The sequence below is a fragment of the Microchirus variegatus genome (genome assembly GCF_963457635.1).
Source record: "Microchirus variegatus genome assembly, chromosome: 22".
In the NCBI taxonomy this organism is placed as follows: Eukaryota; Metazoa; Chordata; class Actinopteri; order Pleuronectiformes; family Soleidae; genus Microchirus; species Microchirus variegatus.
The window spans coordinates 11,546,336-11,566,872 of record NC_139823.1 but is presented as its reverse complement, the minus strand read 5'-3'; the positions used below and the strand labels follow the sequence as shown (position 1 = coordinate 11,566,872).

Here is a 20,537-nt window from a genome sequence, read left to right as displayed (position 1 = left end):
TCTTTTAAATGATGATTAATCACACTTTTATCTCTCTATGATTTAAATGTAATTTCAATGTCTATCTTATATAAACGTGCCTTGCCTGTTGGGGGATGCCATCAGTGCCTGCAAAGGTTACTCACCCTAACCGTCTAAGTCCATTTATTTAGCAGTGAACCAAAACTGGAAAGACGTTAGCGTTTGTTTATTTGTCGCAAATCTTAATCGTAGCATTTAACATCATCTTACTGTGCTCTTCATCAGTGGCGTGCAGATGTACGCTCTGCAGCGGCTGCAAAGTAATAAAAGAAAATGCTACTTCTTTCTCTACTTTCTCGTGGTGCAGTGGCCTATAAGAGATGCCCTTGCAACTTCATTTCCTCGGGGGTGTCCTTCCAATCAAAAAGGGTGCTGTTGTGAAGTTCTCTTCAGCTGCCTTTGGCCCCGGTCGCACTTTGGACACGGCCGCCTTAAGCGAACTGGTGGCACCCGCATAAACACCAGGAGGTGGCCATTTCATTTTTGCTTTGCCCCTGCCCTTTCAAATATCTGTGCACACCACTGCTCTTCATGTGCATTGTGCAGCACGTGTTTATAGCCATATGCATGAGTGTTTAATATTCGCACAAGTGCACAGTATTAACATGAAGCACACATGACAGACACTTATATGCAAAATCAGACACGTGATCCTTACGATTGAACATAATAAATGAATAAAACACGCATATATTTCCTCTATTTTCTCTTTATATTATTAGTATAATTGCAGATTATGACGCAGGTCGTCTCTCCTACAGCAAAGCGAACTCTACGCGCTCTGTTTACATTCTGTGAATTACACCCGTCAGAGAAATATCAACAAAACCTCATTTAACTCCACAACATGACCCTAAATAACCCTCCCACTGTCGAGCCCCCCCTGATCCGCTGCAGCTGGCGCAAATCCTGCAAAAAAAAAAAAAGCGTCACTGCTGCTGCTGCTGCTGCTGCTGCGTCACTGTTTACATCAACAGACTCAGTATTTAACGCTGCATACGGTTATTCTAACACGCGACAGAGAGGAGAGAAAATAGAGAGAGAGAGAAGACGAAGCGACCGTTTTTCCACTTACATGTCAGGCAGCAGAGACTGGACTCGGATATGAGAGGAAAAAGCAGGCTGATGTATAAAACCCTCCCACTGCTGCAGGCACAGTCACACAGTCACACAGTCACAGCCTCCCTTTGTGAGGAAGTTCAAAGACAAATCTCTCCAGAGAAAACCTCTCAATCCAGGAACCAAACCAAGTGTCCTGCATGACCCGACACAACCTGCAGGGCTTGAAAAACAAGTTTGACAAACATCAGCATTAACCCTTAAAGGTACACACCAAGAAAAAAGCAAAGGAAAAATTCTTTTATTTAGCATTTCATTTTTTATAAACTTATGATAACAATCAATATTCTTTTTTTCTCTTTTTTTAAATTAGACCCTACAGTATTTCAGATACAGGCCTCTACCAAACGGTTGAGACGTCTGTTCATAATAAACCTGGTTTGCATCATTCATAAAGTACAACATTCAGAACAAGTGACATTAAGTGTGAGTGAATTTTCAATGAGTATTTGGTGATTTAAAGTGTGGTCGACCAAATGGTTGAGTAGTACCTTAAAGGGATAATAAAATACACTTTTAATACAATAAAAGTGTATTTTGTATAGACAAACACAGCATACATTATCTCAGGACACGTTTCATAGAAAGGATGACTGAGACCCTGAGGGGGGGAAACAAGAGAGTAGATTTGAACACTTTTTGTTGCAGGTTCATGGTAGAGCGCTTGACACAAACTACGATTTTATGTAGCAATGCATTCAATTTCTCATTCATTATTTGATGTCAAAGGCAAAGGAGCAGTGTTGTAACGCAAGCTGAACAAAATGTGCAAGCTTTTAAGAAAAAAAAACTGGATGAACAGTGTCAGTGGTGTGGATCCTCACATTTAGAACCAGAAAAGCACTCGGAGAGTGCAGACCTCCGCCAAGGCAGCTCAGAACCTCCCACATTTTTCGTGATTTTCGCTGTCTCACTTAATCCGACGCAGCTTTAAGCACATTTTTTACTCTTTAATCCAATACAAGTTAGATAATTCAAACAGTGCTATAGTCAAACTAGAAAAGCACTCAGAGAGCACAGACCTCCGCCAAGGCAGCACAGCACCCCACAAAATAGCAATAAAAATAGTGATAGTTATGTACGGATCACGCCCAAAATGTAATCACTTGTTCCTGGTCCCATTGCGGACATTTCCTGAAAATCCAAATCCGTCCGCCACTTTTCGAGTTATGTTGCTAACAGACAAACAAACTCAAGCGACTAAATATTAATTTCTTACTCGAATAAACTTCCTCACACACCTGTGCAAATTCACATGCAAGGTCAGGGAGAGTGTGGTTACACATGACATTACATTGATCACATGACTAATGTTATCCCCGATTGGGGAAAGTGATGCTTTTGCAACTATCCCTTTGTCAAGAAAACATGCATTTTAATAATACTATGACAATAATGATGACCAAACTACTACTAATAATAATAATAATAAAAGCATTGGAACTGGATGTGGGTCCTGCAGCCCTGGAGTCACACATACCTACCAGAGATTAATGAAAAAAGTATACAATTTACAATAAAAACCACATCATAATCATTTGTTGTATTTTTTGGTACTTCTCACACGTTTTTAACATTAAAGATTCATTATTGTCATACATTAAATAACTGCACACAAACCAAATGCAACTTCAAGAATAAAAAATATAGAAACAAATCAGACACGATATCTAAAGGGATTCATTTCGTAATTTTCTCAGCGAGTGGAGACCTGTGCCTTTTTTTTTTCTTTTTTTTTTTTAAATCGGAGAGACTTTAGCTATAATGGGTAGATAAGGTCAGCAGACGTGAGGCGAGGTGTGCAGCGGGACCTTTTGTAATTTCCCTCTTTAAAAACCCTACGCATAAAAGACGGACTGTAAAGTATTACACGGTAGTTTATATTTTCACATTGAAGAAGAAAATAAAAGTTAGAAAATGAGGGGAAATGCCACATATTCTACTGCGTCTGTGACATCAGACATCATTAGACAGACACTAACTGGGCCAAGAACTCAAATTAGACTGTAATTAGGTCACACCCATGTGCAAAGATAATCCAACCGCGACTCCTTTGGATTTCAGTCTGATAAAGTATTCTGATCTGATATGAATAAGTGGCCTACGGTTATTATTTAGTCAAAAGACAATGTTCATTTTCTTGATCTCAAGGAATCATAGAGGGAATATTTATGACCCAGACTGATTGTAGTTTGGGACTTTGGTCTTTTCTTAATCATCAAATTTCACACTATTTGTCAAATTTCCGTAGAACAAGTAAATCAGCATCTTAATTTGTGTGGTGCACTTGCCCTTGGCCTCTAAAACTGGCATCATTTCCCCCGCTTTGAGGGAAACTCTTTCTCCGTTGCTGACTGACTTGTTTTCAACATGAAACCAGCAGCTGGTTTCAAAGGCGGCTGCCAAAATATGAAGCAAACGCTGCCAACTTGACCTTATTCCAGCAAATCTGTCTCTCTTTCTCGCTCTCATTGACTCAAGAGTTCAAGGCAGGCAGGAACTTCCAAGTCCTTTTATTGATTTCATGAGCTTGCACTGTGTCTCATCTATACCCTCTCTCTCTCTCTCTCTCTCTGTGAGCCACCTCCACATTCTCACATACTGGGCTTTGGGATTCTTCTTCGTAGAAGTCGAAAAATAGAACAAGATGGAAAAAGTCAACGTGAGAAAGAGAATATTATGACTAACCTTCACATCTTCTCGTTTTTTGACAATATCATGGTCAGGAAGCCAGAGAGCCTGGAGGAAACCCACACAGACATGATGGAGAACATGCAAACAGTAATCAAACCCCAGCACCTTCTTCCTGTGAGGCAACAGTGCTTCCCCCACTACTAACCGCTACTCCACCGTGCCTGCTGCATTTAACCCATCCTCTTTTTACACACCAGTGAGTGTGAACACATACACAGTAGGAAGCAAATGGAGGTTGGGTTTCCTTGCTGAAGGGCTCCACAGCCCTCGACCTGTCCCGGGATTCGAACCAGTGACCATCCAGTCATGAGCTGCCATGTAAATGCCTGTGTAGAAGACGCTCCAGGAACCACTAAGGGATCAGAGAAGTTATTACAATTCTAAAGCAAGGTCAAAGGATTATCAAAGACATACACTGCCGTTCTAAAGTTTGGGGTCACTTAGAAATGTCCACAGGTGGAAAAAGTACTAAAATATTGTACTCAAGTAAAAGTACCAATACTAAAGTACCAGTACCAGTACATAGGTGTATAGAGGCCCATTTCCACTGTTCTAATGGTACACTGTGTTTGCTAATGGCGTTAGAAGGCTATTGGATCATTAGAAAACCATTATGTTAGCACAGCTGAAAACAGTTTTACTGGTTCTTTTACAAGGATAAAAATCACTTTTTCTAATCTTGTCAATGTCTTGACTGTATTTACTATTCATTTTGCACCCGTTTTGATGAATAAAAGTGTGACTTTTAATGGAAAACACACAAAAAATTGTATAGGTGAGCCCAAACTTTTGAACGGTAGGGTACATATGTTGGTAAAATGCTGTCAAACATCTTTTTCTTAGTGTCTACATTAAAACAAAGGCAACTGTTTGATATCTTATTCACCACAGCAGCTTTAAACCCCCCCGGTGTAATTAACTATGGAGCAGTGAGGTGAGGTCGAGAGGTCACCAGTGCTCCAACAACATGCAAACAGTGGTGACCTCTATTGAGCGGCTTCTTTCACCGTCCTCTCTGTTGCCACGTCTCCCTTAGATGTTTCTGCCGGCTGAGGTCTACAAGTCAAGAAAAACATTTCATCAAAAAAATTTAAAAACAGTGAGGAATATGTCGGTAAGATACATCTGCACGTTCATTTACCAAATATTTCGAGTGCCAGGCGATGAAATCTGTAAGAACGTTTCCGCTCTGATGGGACGCAAACAAGCACATCGATAATAATGAGTAACAGATGATAATAAACGCTCATTACTTCAAAAGGTTAAGCATCGTTCCAACAAAATATTCATTAACGTCTCACTCGGCTCTGACAACAGCCGTTTACTGGAAGGATCCATCTCGCTCTCGGAACACATGCGTCCCGATTAAAAAAAACGAGGCGCCGGGCCATTTGTGTCACGAGAGCATTTGAAAATGAGCCGAATCGAACGCGACAAGACGAGCGCGCAGCATCCACCGCGAGATCAGACGGCCGCGACACAAGCGTTTTGAATTCAAGCTTCTCTTAAACAAAAGTGACAGTCTTAAATAAATGAAATTAGATGAGAACAAAAGATTTAAGCACCGTTTCCGCTCACAACCTGTGAGCATCCTCGGAATGATCGGACTGGGAATCTGCCCGGGGGGGCAAGATGAATCTTATCAGACGCTCATCTGTTCCAGGCTCTGCCTCAGACCGTGTATCAGTAATTACAATTTATCAGGATTCGAGAGTCAGGAAACCGATGGAAATCACAGCGTCTCTCGCCAAGTCTGAACTATGAAGGTGCACAGAAGGAGAATATGCAGCGTTTTTATTCTCACATTGTTTCACAATTTATTTGCATTTTTGTCCAGGTCGATAGTAACACAAACAGCATGGTACTGTAAACAATGAATGAACATACTTTTGGATTTTCACGGGACAAAACCCAGATAACGGCATTTTTTTTTTTTTAGCTTGATGACGTCAATACGATCAAACAACTTCTTCTTAGTTCGTCGTGTTCGCTAAAAATTTAAACACGTCCAACTTCGGTTTTGTCCCTTTTGTTGGCCAAATATTAGACACTATCTTTAAAAAAAAAAAAAAAAAAAAAAAAAGGTTTTGGCAACTTGTAAAACCAAAAAAATCTCTGCAAGGCCACTTGGAGCACTGTGTGTCAAAAATGGATCAAGCATGCCTACATACAATCAGCTGTTGACGTACAGTTGTCGCACCAATGTAACAACCGTCATTTTGCACAACCATTGAGATTATAGAGTTTTCTGGTAAAATACATTCAGAAGGAGGTCGGATAACACGAGACCAAATCTTCAGTTTGTGGAGGCAGAAAGAAACGGAGCGGAAAAAAAAAACTCTGGTCCGAGCCAAGAGCACCAAGTATCAGGAACGTCGATTCTCCACCGACGCTCATTTTAACGTTTACATTCAGTCACTGACAACGGCGTTTACTGTGTTTGATTCCCTTATTTATGGTCCAAATGTTGAAATCTTGAGCCAGTTTGGAAATAATTTATCTTTTAAGTGTTGTGCTGTGCAATAGGTTAACGCGCGTGACGTCATGGAGTCCAGGCACCGTTTACAAGTTAGCTTTGTTAGCTCCTTTAGCGCCGTTAGCACGCCTACAGTCGAACTGGAGCGGTCTGTTTATTAAAGGAAAAGAGCAGCGCTACAAATAACCAGCGTACCTGTGGCTCTGTTTTTAAAGTTTAGCGTTACTTTAAAGACTCATTTTAACAAACCGGAGTCACGTAAACACGACGTTGCACGCTTCTTTTTTTCCTGTCAGCCGTCATTGAAACACAACAACAACAACAGTCTCCCTCTCTCGGACGCCATTGCTCACTGTAGCAAGAAGCACAACAACCTTGCGTAGCGACCCCTACTGATTGGGCGGGAAATTGTGAATATTTCCTTCATTTCTTTGCTCCACATAAATAAATTACTCAAACTGAATCACATCGTCAATTACCAGACATTTTACGGACCAAACTTTGAATCGAGAGAATAATGGACGGATTACTCGATTACGTTCTAATTGATTTCGATCATCAATGCACTTCTTTAAACCTGTGATGAGGGTGAAAAGCTGAGGTGGGATAATTATTATTATTATTTCTTTTTATTATCATGCTGAAAGTTGATCATTTGCATTCAAGGTGGCGTCAGCGACGACGTTGCTCTCTGATAACTCGAGATGGCATTTGTCACCAGAGCAGCAGTTTCTTTATCGTTCCTTAATTTAGTCCTTGGTGGCTGAATGTCTTACGAGCATCGGGGAGGAGAATTTACTGCATCGCTGCATCGTTTCACTCAAGGCAAGCCTGTTTTTTTTTTGGTCTCCACGTATACATAACATATGGCATCATCAAGAAAAACACAATCTGACGGCGACAACTTGCATTACAATTCAAACACTAGAAAAGTCATTTGAAAAGAAAAAAAAAAGGGAATCAGCACTAACATAGTGCATAAGGAATGTTGATTATTCTCAGAAATTAAAAAAAAAGACTTGCTTGTTTACCCAAAAGGCTTGACTTTTTTTTTCTTTACAAATCCAGCACTAATGATACGAAGTCAAATGTCAGTGTTCCATTATTGTGTTCATGTCTTGTGTTTTGTCTCCATCGTGACACAAACACGAGGCGCGGCCCCTCTGGACCGCCGACAGTGTAAGTCTTCATCTTCTGTGCTTCAATGTTGTATTCACTTTGCAAGCAATTAATAAAAGAAACTAGAAGTCTTTTTTATTTATTTCACATTTTCACTTTGGTTCCTCCATCGTAGAGCGTCGGCTGCAGTCAAACATGTGTCTGGTGCTGCTGTATATCAGCCCCTTCAACAGCGAATCATGACAGCTTGTCCATCTGCTCCCATGTCTGCATTTGCAGTTGATACAACAACAAAGACTTTACACACCCAGCTCAACCAGGCCAGTGATTGTGTGTGTGTGTGTGTGTGTGCTTGTGTGTGCTTGTGTGTGTGTGTGTGTGTGTGTGTGTGTGTGGGGGGGGGAATGTGTGTGATGGATGTGCTAACGACGTGAACACAGTCAGGAGTCTGGTCCACGGCTGAGCGTGTCCATGTGAGGTATAGATGCTTGGTTACATGTCCATGTCCCCGTCATAGGCCAAGGTTAAGGGCTTCTGTGGCGGAGCGGACGTCTTAGTGGTTTTGGACGGTTTACTGAAAACACGGAGGAAACAACACAACAAAGAATAGACAGAGTATATGCAGGAAGTTAATTTCAAGATCTTTTTAAGACTTTTTCCAAGACCTTCTCAAAATATTTTAAGACCTGGTCGCACACTTCAAGCTGTAATCAGTTTTAGTTTGCAATTAAATCTATAGAGCACAACCATAGAGTGTATTTTGTGCGATTTCGGATATTATTTCGTGCCAGGAGGAGGATGCACAACATCACATGTACACGCATGCCTGAGCATCGCTGTTTTTAACAAATGCGGGGAAGAAAATAAATACATTCACGTATACTTTTTGGGGTCAAACTCTATGGACCACATTTAATACCTCGTGTAATTGCGATGAAGACTTTTTAATACTTTTTAACGGCCTTCATTTACCCAAAATTGATTTATCATCGGACATCCTGCTAGAAGAAGAAAAAGAAGAAGAAAGCGCTGACAGGGTATCAAGTTAGAAACAATATGATGTCTTTAAGGCGTATTCTATTTAATGGTAGAAGAAGCTGGAAAAAAAAACCAGAGAAACCATCCTGTTTTTCGTCCATTTTTCATTTTCATTTGCATTATTTGAAGAGGAAAGTGACACAAACACGTAGTGAATGTTAAGACCTTCACAGTCACCAGATGTCAACCTAACTTAAAAAATATAGGAGACTTAAGACCAACATGACAACACACACTCTAGAGGGAATAGTTTTGGAAGAACGGTGTCCAGTCCTCTAGTTATGTTCAGAGATTTGTACAATCAGTGCCAAAGAAGACTGATATCACCCTAAAGAAGGTCCAACACATGCTTTTTTACTTCGATATAATCAACCATGTGTACTTTATAACTCTTCTCGATCCTTCTTTTTCAAGGAGAGCTGATGATCGGAATTTCGCTTCTCACTGTTCAGGTTATTCTGAGCAGCGTGTGGCGCCTAAAAGCGAGCTTTTGTTCTCTAAAACTGTACAAAGGGAGAATGTGTTAAGACAGTGATGTAGTACATACCAAACCAGGAATGATAACGTAATGATGAAGAGTATAAGGATGAATCCAACTGCAGTCACGGCGTAAACCCACAGCTTTACTCTTCCATCTGTGGAAGCAAAAAACACATATATATATCTTATATATAGACATTATAAGAAGACAAGGCTGCCATGTGTGGTTTCTACTTGAGATTAAAAGGAGGTTTTTTCTCTCTATGTGATCCTAGAACAACAAAGACGAGGTTCAAAGGCAGGAACGCTGTTGTGGACACTGATTGAGCTGTAAAAATTATTTCCATTTCACTACCTGGGCCAACAGGTCTTAAGGTCCACTCAGTGAAGAGGTCCTGGGCCGGAGACGGCCCCGGTTTTAATCTTCCAGAGTTGGTTTTCACATCAGCTTTCTTGTTGTTGTCCACCCCCGGGGTTCTGGTGCAATAGTCCAAGAAACCGTGCGTGGTCATCACTTCAGTGTAACCCTTCTCACACCCACACACTCCGCTCTGCAAGAAGAAGAAGACCATCATTTATAAATCGACACAAGGCAACTGTAATTGTTCCTTTTTTTTTATTTTTCCTGTTGCTGCCAAAACGGTGCTGACAAAACAGTCTGTGTGTGTAGTCATGTACGGGGGGATTCACTCTGGAGTCATCCCAACCCTGACATTAAACTGTGGTCTTCAGGGTTGGATTACGACAACACACGGCCAAATTTGGAGATTGATAAGAGTGATCTTTTCAACATTATGGGATGTACATGAAAGCACCGGTGCTGCCCTGTTTTGTGTTTTAAGTGCAATTACATGAAGGGTGCACTGAGGGGCAGTAAAACTTCAAGGTGGACTATAATTCCTCATTTTCACTTCATTTCTTCACCCCTGAATCCCCCTCCCCCTCCCCTCCAGCACAATGATCTTACCGGCGTGCAGTGTGAGAAGGGTTTAGTGCACGGAGGATGGCAGTGTCTGACCGTGGTTGGCCTTTTCTGTGGGAAACAACCCCCTGGAGGGAAAAACAACAGGTTTTAATTTCTGTTCCTTTGCCCATTGATCACTAAATTAATGTACTGCCACACCTGATTAATGGCCCCAGCTGCCTATCAGGGTCCCTGATCAATCTGTGAACATTTTAATTCCAACATGGAAAATTGCATGTCAAAATATCAAAGAGTAATGCCTTGGGCTCTTGCCTCCTCTGCAGAGGGAGGTTATTCCTTCTGGGCTCATATTTGTCAGAAACACTTCCTTACAGCGATAAGATCACATTCTCGCACTATTTACAGCACATCAAGCTCGCCTAAAGCTTTTCCGTTCGCAACAACACTATTACCTTTGTTCGCTTTCTCTACGCCTGCTTTACTTCCCACAAATACAAATGCATGATTATATTTATATGGATTGAAAGCCTCCAAGCTCAGAGTGTGGTTTATTGATTACTTATGTTAAGAGGGGAGAGGAGAAATCGATGGCGACTGCTCGAAGAATGGGCGGCTCAAATAAGGTGTTAATTTCCACTCGAACGCTACACTCAAATGACTCTTTGTTGATGAGTGTCTGTGCTTATTTTCACGCCCATGTACATGTAAATACATTCACGCTGTGTCACACTGAAGTCCTTGTGAGTCAACATTTAGGAGGGTTTATTGGCAGAAATTGAATATATCAACAATAAGTTTGTACGTTAAAATGAGAAAACAGATTGTTTTTCAGCCTAAAAATAACCCTTTTATTTATGTGTCATGTTTCTGCAGCAGTTTGAACCGACATGCGTTTTTGCATATGGAAGAAGAAGAAGCTTACAACCTAAATGAGGAAAAGAAACCAACAAAGAAGACAGAGGAAACGAGAATACTGAGTTGTGAAAGATTACATCCTTTCTGGTTTACAAAGGCCACCATACTTTTCTGGCGCACTTAAAAAAAGGGAGGGTTTACTCCACTGGACATAAGATCACTAATAGAATCACTTATTCTTACACTGGTCCATTAAAGGGGGAACAGTAACTAGGTTATTCTTCATATTATTGTAAAACAGACTAACAAGAGCAAATACGCTCGCAATTGTGTTTGTATGTTCTTCGCAAATATTTTCAATTATCTCTCGAATAAAAAAAAAGAGGAAAATCCATTCTAATTTTGTTGTTATGCCGCCTGCTACAAGCATCTATCTCTGCAAGAAAAGAAAAAAAAAAACAACCATGTAACAGCTTTTTCAGACGGATGAAAGGAGATTCACTTACTGTTGTGGAGACATTCACAACGTCGGTTTTGAACAATCAGATAATCTGATATTGAAGCACATTATTCACGAGATCCAGACTGAATAGAAAAACGAGACTGTGCAGTTTTTTTTTTTTTTTGCTTTTCACACTGATTCAGCTCAGTACTGGAGAACAAAGGAAGAACTGGGACACTTTCAGCTGCAGTCTGCACTAAGCCAGATTTATATATATATAAATATATATATATGGACAGATAAATATTCATATTTATATACTCATCTGTCTGTGTGTGTTCCCACCAATGTGGCAGCATGACCCAACTTTAAGAGGCCAGAAGACGCCGCTGCAACTCACCTGTGACATTGACGCCATCCGAGCGCTGACACCACACGACTCGCTCGTTGTTGCTCCATCCTCCTGTCCGCCACTGGTAACTGTGGCATTTTCCCTCTGTGGCAAACGGCAGACAGAGAGAGAGAGAGAGAGACAGAGAGGCGATGCTCATTAGCAGTTTGTGTAGGGCATCCAAGCTCCGCCATCATTCTCCCATGGACATTAACCACCGCTTCTTCTGCTGCCCTGCTACTTCATCTTGTAGGAAAAAAAGACGTATTATGTGTGTAGTGAAAGGAAAAGAGCACCTTCCCAACTCAAGCAGTGTGCTATATGACAAAGGCATCTCTGGAGGAAATGAGGCAGGAGTAATTGGACAGCTCTTATATTTCATTTTTTTTTTAAAAGAAGGGCTCTTATTTTCCTGGGGGGGGGAAACCTCAGGAGATGACTGGTGAAATACACAATTTACTTAAAAATCACACACATAATATACATGGGTGTGCTGCAGTCACAATAACGCCAAGTACCTGACACTGACTGCTTGACAAGCAAGTGATAAAATCATCTAATTAATGGGGGGGAAAGAGACGAGGAGTTGGTTCTGTGTGAGGGTTTTCTAGTTCAGCAGTCGAAAAAGTTCAACAATGGAGAAACTTCGAAACACATGACACACAAGAAAAAACAGTATATCTGTGGAATAGAGTCACTGATAAATATCCCCCTTTGTAGTGGCAAGGGAAACTGTGCAAAGCCTTTACAATTATCTGCTTGTCATGGCTATATCTTCACAGAGGAAACCAAAGAAAAGCAAGCAAGAGCAAGACAGACACTATATAACAGAACCGGGCCCGGAGCTAAGGTCAAATTGTTAGAAGCACCACAAATAGCAGCACACACCAACATAAAAGCCTGCAGTAAATCTGCAACACAATGACCTCAAACAAGGGAAATCCACTTTTTTTGAAGTGAGCCAGTTGAGGCCAAGCAGAGAATAAGCCAATAGAGATGCTTTGGTGTGACATTTAAAAAAAGAAAAAAAAAGAAGGATGTCCTGATAAAACCTCTGAGCTGAAACAAATAAAGTTTCCACCGAATTCCGAGGGTTCGCGAACTTTATCCACGAGTACAGTGACTTAACGCACACGCACAGCTAACACCTTCTGCTGGAGCTTTGCTAAGTTATGTATAATTGTAAAAAAAACAAAAGAGTCACTGTGTGCCGCTCCAGCACTGAGGGACACGACAACAAAGCTCTGCTAAACACAGAGAGCTGTGTGGAGTGGACAGGCTTATCCCTTCTGTTACCAATTTGGCATGATGCGTATACTTCTCATTACTGTAACTCTGAGACAGTTTGTGATATCTGCAAAAAAACCTCAACCCTCATGTGGAGGATAAAGCAGTAGAAGATGGATCGATGGATACTAGAAAGCAGATATAGATTGTGCCTATATACTTACACTGCAGAATGACCATCCAATCTAGAATCTTAATCGATTACTAAATGAATCTTCAACTATTTTGATAATCGATTTGAAGCTTTTTTCATGATTTAAACACAATTTCTGATGGTTTTAGCTTCTTAAATGTGAATATTTTCTTCGTTTCTTTGCTCCACATAACAAAGAAATCAGTAAAACTGAATCATTTTCAGTTCGTGGACAAAACAAGACATTCGAGAACATCGTCATTTCCAGGTTTGACAAACACTGATCAACTTTTTTTTTCACATATTCTGACATTTTATGGACCAAGCGATTAATCGAGAACGAAAATATTCAGTAGTTGCAGCTCTAATCCAATCACAGACAAGATTCACCAGCGCGTCATACGCTTCTCAGTACCCTATTCCTAAATAACAGTTGAATAACTGCCAGATATTGAAAGTAAAAAGTAAGAACTCACTCATTGAACATTTTTTGATAATTCTGCAGCCATAAAATCAAAATACATCCATAAAACCAGGGGGCCTGATTATTATGACAGTCATTAGAGAGTTAATCAGCATTGTGTGAACTCATTTGACAATGATTCGACTCTAGTTTATATTCACACTGCAGTTTTAAGCACATTTTGTTTGCACATCTGAAATTACATTTAAAGAATATATAATAATAAATAATAAAAAACGAGGTCAGTCCAAATACTTCAAACACTTGCCCTGCGAACGAACTGTATTACTTCTTTGCTGGTTAATAATCTGATCTTTCAATGACAAAATGTTTCATTTGTCATTTCAAAAGCACTATTCCTACTGGAATTTAGTTGCAGTGATCACTCTTAAATCAGTAACAACAAAAAAAATAACCTGCATCACTTACTGAACAGATAGCCATTTAGAAAGCACTTGAAATACCTCCCTACAGACAGGCTGCCCTTCAGCAGAACGCAGAAGAGGCCTTCAGTCCATAATGTCTACTATGAGCTCTGACAGTGGGTGTTTTGTAACGATGCAAACCTGACTTCTGCTGTTTGAAGGCAACAGTACTATTTTCTATTCCATCCAACAGAGACTTTTGTTCTAATATTTCCAATTCCTGCATATTTACCTGGATGCTTTCTGCTGAGTTGTTGATTAATGCGTGCAGTCTGAATTCAATAAACCTAATCATAAAAAGCTCAACACATGCAGTTTGACTGATGCTCATGAAGAAAACAAAGCTCACCTGGAGGCTCTCACCTTCCAGACACTTGATATTCACTTAATGGAAAGCTATTCTCCAATTTTTTATATCCATTCATAGAGAGAATAAAGGTCAGCATATCACACCTACTGTGGTTCTTTTCATTGCCTGCAGTGCTCATAAAACCTGCATTCTTTAAAAACCCTCCCTTTCTTCTTGTGGTCGGCTTAAGGGCAGTTTAAACAAGCTGTTAACACAACACAGAGATATATTATCACTGATAGCAAACAAAGAGTTTATTAATACATCCAGCAGTAATGGAGCAAATGAGTTAGCATTCATTTGGTGTCATGTTTCTGGCCACATGATGAATGTTAGTCCATTAGTCACTCTCCTCTTGGCTGTGTCTTTGGACTCCGCTACTTCCTGTGGGAAATATCTGGCTTTTTAGCTGCTCAACGCTCCACTCTGTCCTCTAGATAGGGACTAACTTTTGTCTTACCGCTTTTTATCTCTCTGCTGGAAACAACTGCAGATTTTGCAGGTTGTAAAACCAAAAGAATGAGTTGAATTGTGAGATGAAGACCTGCGGGAAGCTGAGGAACCTCAAAATGCGTGGTACTTAAAGGAGACATATTATACCCTATTTCTACAAGTGAATCTAGTTCTCCCTGGTGTCCTAATGAACATGTCCGTGACATGCTTTGGTCAAAATACCTTAAGGATGAAGCACCACAGCAGTTCAATCACCCTGTCAAAACAGCCCTGTTCAGAACGCTCTGTTTTGAGTGCCTGTCTTTAAATGCAAATGAGACACAGGAAACTACGTCAGCATCACTGAGGCTCTGGCAGCTAACAGCAGTTAGCATTTGGAAAAGCCATCATTTGCCGACTCTAGCCGGCACATTGCCGTCATATATAAAATGTATGCACTGGACAAGTAAATCCTCTGATGCTGGAAGTTTGTGTAGAACTCTGTGCTGCACTGTGCAGCCAAGAATAGAACACTTTAAAGACTTCCACTCTTACGGATACTATTGCCCTCACCTGCACGCTCACGTTTTTAGGGACAAAGCAGAGCTCCATGAGACAACAATTCCAGGATGTCTCATTGTGAAGTCACAATGAGTGCAGAAGTCAACATTACATGCTTTATCACCTGAGGCAGACCAGAAATCATGAGTGAGTCATCTTTTTTCACACTTTGCCTACTAATTGAGCCTCCAGAGTCCCAAATATAAAAATTAAAATGATAAAAAAAAAGAAGCATAATATGACCCCTTTAATACCCAGAGTGGCGTCATTACCTTTGCAGGGCTGTGTCTCAAAGACTTGATGCGGGCAGCTGCCCTGATTCTCCACGATCTGTATGATCACAGCTCTGGAGCGAGCTTGGCGACCCGTGGTCTCAAAGCTCCGACCCTCCAGGCAGGTCAGCTGGCAGGAGCTCCATGTGGACCACTCGGTCAAATGGCAGTCTCCTAAAAAAAACAAACAAACAAAAAACAAAACATAATAGTGAGACATCCATTTTAGATACTCGGCCATGGTTTATATTCAGCTTGCCAACAATGTTTCAGGGATCATTTTGATCATTTTATTGGCTCCCCCCCTTGGCTTCTGCAACATTTACAAGAGATCAAAAACAACTACAGCACACATCTGTGGCTGATAATGTACCAAAAGCAAAAAGAAAATTACTCAGGCAGCCCAGTGGGGATTCAGGAGTAATAGGCCAAACAGAGTTATAAATTATACAATACAAGTTGTAGCACAGAGCCCAACTGTAACATCAACACACAATACTGAAAAATGTCAGGGGAGAACTAAATTCATTAAGTATTGGAAATGTTTTCAGTGGACAGAGGCTGGCTCATGGACTCTGTCAGTGTGCAAATAACACGTAAACACTTGAAGGTCAAACATTAATATCCATTATATATAATCCTTGACAGGGTCATATTGTAGTGATAATATCACCTGCTGCCACAGCTCCTCAGCCAGAACAACCTTCTGATTCTCAGCCCTGAACGTCAATTAGTGGCTGTCTGTGGACTCCGCACATCTCATTATATTTCATCTCCGTACGGATCCACTCCATCAGCTTCCCCTCATGCTGCTACAGCTGCGGTAGCATGCTGCGGCGAAAGCGGCAAGTACACCTCGCGAAGCGGCGCGCGTACACACAACATCACATACGTGTCAACAACCCTTCCCCCGGTCCTTGCACTCCGCCAACACACACACACACACACGCACGCACACAGATGCTGTGGCCATCAAACAGGCCTGAGCCTGAGCCAAGGCTCACAGCAATGTGAGTGATGAATCAAGGCGAGGATCAGAGGCGTGAGAGAGACAGATGAGCAAAAGCAAGCACTGCAAGACGGTGCCTCCTCATAGTGAGCAACATGAACAGGCAACCCAAAGGAGATCTTACCAGTTTGATTAGTAAAATTCTGATATATTCGACAACGTCTTACTTGGATTGTACATAATGAGAATAAAGCCTCATAATATATTTCTTTGAAGTGGCGTTAGAAGCTTAAAAAAACAAATAGGATAGGATGTCAGTCAAATATGATCTGGTGGGTTCTTGCTGCCATGGTGATGATAATGATGTATATACTTTCATTATGCACGAATGCAATTAAAATAAAAAGCCTTTATTCTCTATAGTACGCCCCCTATATAAGTAGAAAAATTAATTAATAGCAGTGATGTAGCCGTGCATTAATAAAGTGTCTCAAATATGGGAGTGAAGTCTGAATTTGACAACCAAACTATCCACTGTCAAAAGTAAAACACCTCAAATAGTTACAGTATAACTTTGTTTTACTTTTCACTGCACAGCCATCTCCACTACTAAGATTCACAACAGTGCACCGGCAGTGCCAATCTGAGCCGGTATTTTTTCTTTCTTTTTTTCCCCTCGCTCCTCTTCTTCCTTCGCCAAGTTACAGCTGTGGGTAGAACTCTGCCAAAAACCGGTACTCTTTTATCATTATCCATCTCAGAAAACAGGGTGCATGTGGTTTTTATGTGTGCTACAAATTGGAAACAGTGAATGCAGGTACACACAGCAAAACAAGTTGATCAAGAATCGCTCCTGATTCACTTCGCCAGCCATGTCTGCAGCTGTGCAGCATCCGCACACGGGCACCTGCTTTTCCTTTTCACGCGGGGTTGTCCTTGTAATTTGTGTAGAAATTGGAATTTCAAGAATTTCCCAGTCTTGCAGCAAGAAGACCCGGGTTTTCTGCGACCCAGTTTGAATACGGGCTTTTCTGCATGGATTTTTACATGTTCTCCCCGTGTGTGTGTGGGTGTTCTCTGCATACTCCATTTCCTCCCACACTGCAAAAAACATGCAGAGGATAATTGGACTCTCTAAACTGACCGTAGGAGTAAGACTGAGCCCAATGTCAGCTGGGATTGGTGCCAGCTCCCCCCTGTGACCCTCATGTGGAGGACAAAGTGGTAGATAATGAATGAATGAACGAATGAATGAATGAATCCATCTAACAATCTGAATGACTTTTTGAAGCAATTGAGCAATATTTCAAATATATTATACTGATGTTATCATGAGGAATGTTGTTACAGACTGCTAAATAATTGGTGGTTTTTGCATGTTTACTAATCTAATCTTTAGTCTATAACACAATTTGTGTTTTTTCTTTGTTATCGGTGAGGTAAATAAACCTCTTCAGAAAAAATACAGAAATACAGATTTGGGTGGCACAGTGGGCAAACTTCCGTTTTCCAAGGTGACGGACTAAATTTCCGTTTAGATTTCAGTCCAAGAGCTTGGAGTAAATGTGATTTGTTTTTTTGTGTGGGCTGCTAAATGCCGACATAATGCTGTGGTGAACTGTGACGAGGTCCATGGCTCCAGGCTCCAGAGGGATAACTCATATGCAGCAGTGTTTTTTTTTATTGCTACTGAATACCTTCAGTTTATCATTGCAATGCAAACTGAGAAATAATAAAAAATAATTGTATTTTATTTTGTTATATTGGTTTCTTTTAAAAAAACATGTATTGGTTTTGGGAATAAGAAAAGTGTATCAAAAACGTGATCATAGGTGTTTTTGGTAACACTTTAGGGAACACATATTCACCGTTAAGTAGTGTTTTTTACCTAGAAATACTTACTGCTAGTGCTGTGAAATATAGCGAGTTTTCACATAAACATGCTTGTTTCCTATAAAGAATTTCTCTGCCGTTTCAGTTAATTATGAGGCTGTGATCACCAGATTGACTGCTGTCAGCCATTGTTCCAGAGGGGATTATTTTCCCAGGTTCATTATTCCTTGATATGTAATGTGCAAAAATTACAACCATAAAATGGGTTGGCAAGTCAACTGCAAAATCCTTTACTTACGGACATTCGAAAGCTTTTTGAAAACTGCACTTATCCAACTGGTCTTTTTTGTTGTTGTTACTGGATATATCACAATAGATAAAAGGGTCATGTGTTAATTTAACAAGTTTAGTTTATTAATGTCAACCAACTGGGAGAAAGGACAACGAAGCAGACGACTGCAAATGTGTTCCCGGATTAGTCATATAATATAAGGGAGCAAAGCCAGAAAACATATTGGTGTGATTAATTGAAATGGAATGGTTAATTCTGTGGTCGTGCAGCTCTTTCCATCAAAACAGCAAAGCGGTTTATTAAAGTGTATATTTCAGTGCCACATTACCTGGACAGGGAACAAAGCAGTGCTGCTCCATCTCCTGTTGAATGTGCTGCCTCTGTTTGTCTCCGCAGAGCTCGTCGTCGACTTGCTGAGGAGGAGATTCAGGCCAGTCGCCCCAGTGGACGACACATGACAGGTTCCTTCTCCGCAAGCCCTCGCCGCACTCGGCACCCTGCGCGCACACACACACACACAACACAGATATATGACCATGTTAAGATTCAACTACACGTGTCCCTTACTACACCCTGACAAGAGAAGAAGCTTTTATTCAACAACACAGGGGAGAGGACACCAGGATAGAGAATGCTGCACAGATGTAAACAATGCAATGCTTTTCCAATGTTTTATAAAGAAAGAAATGCACTTTATTGTAAATGTACATAAGGGATACACATAATGGCAGATATCATTATCATTTTAGATATTTTTATACTTGTCAAAAGCACCATATGATATGTTGAGCATAGTTCTGGGTAACGCATGTTAGCACACGACTACCCGGAAAAAGACGCTCGTGATGTCATGTTTACGTGACTCCCGATTGTTAAAATGAGTCTCTAAAGTAACGCTAATCATTAAAAACAAAGGCACGCATACGCAGTACACAGGTACGCTGGTTAATTGTAGCGCTCCTCTTTTTTGGGTTTAATAAACAGACTGCTAACAGTTCGACTGTAGGCGCGCTAACGGCACTAAAGGAGCTAACGCAGCTAACAGGTTAATAGTGCGTGGACTCCAGTGCCGCGGCACGTAAACATGGCGTCACACGCGTCTTTTTCCGGTCAGTCTTCATGGAAACGTACGCTGACGTTGATGCCGTTAACCGCCGTTAATGCGTTAGCGTATCCAGCATTAGCTGACGACAAGTTATACATAAGAATTATTATTTATAAGAATAATTAAGGGTGAACAATTCAATACCAATGCTTTAAAAAAGCATGATATAACAAGGAGGTAGAAGACTGGTCGTATACCTCTACAGTGCAGTGGGACCAGTCGCTCAGCAGCCACATATAGCAAGGCCTGACGGGACACGGTCTGGTCTGGGTGAGCTGGTTGGGACAGGGCCGACCCTCGTCATGAGCCTCCTGCAGGATTCTGCGCGTGCGTACACTAAAAGCTATAGAACATCAAGGCCAAGACACATGTTAATGAACAACAAAGCAAAGGGGACTCGATCTGTAGTTACTATTGAACCATAAGGACACCATATAGCAGGAGAGACTGAAGGCCAATAACACTGTTGCACACATACAAGCAAAAGACACATAAAGGCATCATTGTGGAAATAAAAGACACCGCAATATATCTGTTAATAAAACATGAGGCTGAGATGAATAATAATCATTTATAAAAAGGAAGGAAAAGAAAACATTTTCTTCACGTCAAAGGGAAAATTACCACATCAGCTATAATACATCTGTGTCACAATACCACTCCATGCTCAAATCTAACCGTTTGCTTCCGACGTGCTGCGTTCAAGTGAGCCATTAATAATGTGTGACAGGAAATGTTTGGTTAATGGCAACAGTATTAAAAAAAAAAAAAGGCTATATTGAGGTGGGTATGAAGAACAGCTTAGCAACTGGTTATTTCAGCAAATGGAAGTTTATAGTGGAAAAGTGCCATATGATACACTTGGTCTGCAAATAT

The 20,537-nt window shown here is 40.8% G+C and overlaps 1 protein-coding gene across 1 annotated transcript in view; it reads right to left on the bottom strand.

The window, feature by feature from the left end:
• Positions 1 to 7,921: 7,921 nt before the first annotated feature.
• The window catches only part of thsd7ba (thrombospondin, type I, domain containing 7Ba), a gene marked incomplete at both ends in the record, with an annotated part of 137,447 nt that continues 124,831 nt past the window's right edge, over positions 7,922 to 20,537 (bottom strand). The window contains 8 exons of the mRNA XM_083908877.1: positions 7,922 to 8,003; positions 9,015 to 9,102; positions 9,303 to 9,498; positions 9,915 to 9,997; positions 11,570 to 11,665; positions 15,483 to 15,656; positions 18,885 to 19,053; positions 19,859 to 20,004. Coding sequence (XP_083765003.1) covers positions 7,922 to 8,003; positions 9,015 to 9,102; positions 9,303 to 9,498; positions 9,915 to 9,997; positions 11,570 to 11,665; positions 15,483 to 15,656; positions 18,885 to 19,053; positions 19,859 to 20,004 — 1,034 coding nt within the window. The remainder of the gene's footprint in view (positions 8,004 to 9,014; positions 9,103 to 9,302; positions 9,499 to 9,914; positions 9,998 to 11,569; positions 11,666 to 15,482; positions 15,657 to 18,884; positions 19,054 to 19,858; positions 20,005 to 20,537) is intronic.